Source organism: Condylura cristata, unplaced genomic scaffold, assembly GCF_000260355.1.
Source record: "Condylura cristata isolate star-nosed mole 26May11 unplaced genomic scaffold, ConCri1.0 scaffold00073, whole genome shotgun sequence".
Classification (NCBI taxonomy): Eukaryota; Metazoa; Chordata; class Mammalia; order Eulipotyphla; family Talpidae; genus Condylura; species Condylura cristata.
Window position 1 is genome coordinate 228,654 of NW_004567174.1, and position 1,484 is coordinate 230,137.

At 75.5% G+C, this 1,484-nt stretch overlaps 1 protein-coding gene across 1 annotated transcript in view; it reads left to right on the forward strand.

The window, feature by feature from the left end:
• LOC101632316 (complement receptor type 1-like) overlaps positions 1–1,484 on the forward strand; it is a 48,691-nt gene that overhangs the window by 39,827 nt on the left and 7,380 nt on the right. The window contains exons 13-15 of the mRNA XM_012734809.1: positions 68–264; positions 634–942; positions 1,066–1,165. Coding sequence (XP_012590263.1) covers positions 68–264; positions 634–942; positions 1,066–1,165 — 606 coding nt within the window. The remainder of the gene's footprint in view (positions 1–67; positions 265–633; positions 943–1,065; positions 1,166–1,484) is intronic.

Consider the following 1,484-nt stretch of genomic DNA (forward strand, 5'->3'; position numbering starts at 1 on the left):
GGGGGCGCCCTGAGCGCAGAAGGCAGACGGGTCGGGGGCTGCCCCTCTGTCCCCTGCTGAGCCGCAGGACTGGCCTGGGCAGCAGTGTCCGAGAGGACGAAAATCTCCCCAACCGGGCGGCCACCGTGGGGAAAGGGCGCCCTCGCGTGGCCGGCGGCGACCCAGGCAACCGCAGCCCGGGCCTCGGCGGCCTCCCTTGCGGGGACCCCGCCCCCGGCTTGGGCTCGGGCCGGGACCCCTTCTCACCCCCCTTCTCTGATGAAGGCCCGGGCGCTCGCCGTGGCTTCGCCTTTATTACGGCTTTGAGCAGACCGGGTCCCCCATGAGGCCCTTCCTGGGCCGGCTCGTTCCTGGGGGCGGGGCCAGGGCCAGCGCGGCCGGCGCCCGCTGGGGGCACCGATGAGGCCAGCAGGGAAGGCGGGAGGGACGCCGCAGAGGCACGCGGCAGGACGTGCAGTGGACAGGGCGGGCGGCGGGTTGGGCGGAGAGTGGGCAGGGGGGGAGCAGGCAGGACGGCAGTGGGCAGCGGGCAGGGCAGGCGGTGGGCAGGGTGGGCAGCGGGCGGGGGGGTATGGGCTGGCCCCAGCGGGCAGACTGGCCCCTGGCACTGGTCCAGGGCAGCGGGGTCTCCAGGCGATGAGGCCCCCGGGATGCGGGGGGGGGGGGGGGCCCGGTGCCTGCGGGGCGGGGCCGTGCACACCCCACCCGCGGGCCCTGAGCCCCGCCTGCGCCCTCACTTTGCCGCCGTGCTGGGCCCTGCAGGCTTCTGCGAGGCCCCACGGGACCTTCCCTTCGCCGAGCCCACGGCCACGGGGCCGGAGTCCACGTTCCCGGTGGGGACGGCCCTGAGTTACCGCTGCCGCCCGGGGTACTCGGGGGACGACTTCTCCATCACCTGCCTGCAGAGCCGGGCCTGGTCGGGGGCCGAAGGTCGCTGTCACCGTGAGTCCGGGCGGGGCGCGGGCGCGGGGCTGACGGGGCCTGGACCCCGCTGCCCGCTGGCCCGGGCTCCAGCTGACCACAGGGCCAGCAGGTTCCCACCTCACGGACCCTGCCCTCCTACAGGGAGGTCCTGCGGAGCCCCCCCTGAACCCCGCAACGGCGTGGCGCGACTGAACACCGACACCCGGTTTGGAGCAAAGGTTGATTACTCCTGTAACGAGGGGTGAGTGGGGGCGGGGTCTGTCCTCCGCCTCGGGGCAGGGGGCGTGTGGCCCCGGCGGGCGGCCAGGCTGAGGGTCAGGGCAGGAAAGTGGGGCCGCGGGGCCTGAAGGTGCAGCCCCAGGCGGCAGGCCAGCCGGCTGAATGGACAGTCCTCCCCTGGGCCTCCAACCCCCCGCCCCCCCCGTCCCTGGGCCTCCCCCCCTAGGCCTCTGACCTCCGTGCAGCCTGCCCCCTCCACCGCGCCGCCCTGACCCCAGGCCTGGCAGCAGCGTGGACAGCCCCGTGCAGCCGGCGCTGGGGACAGCTGGGACATGCCCGGC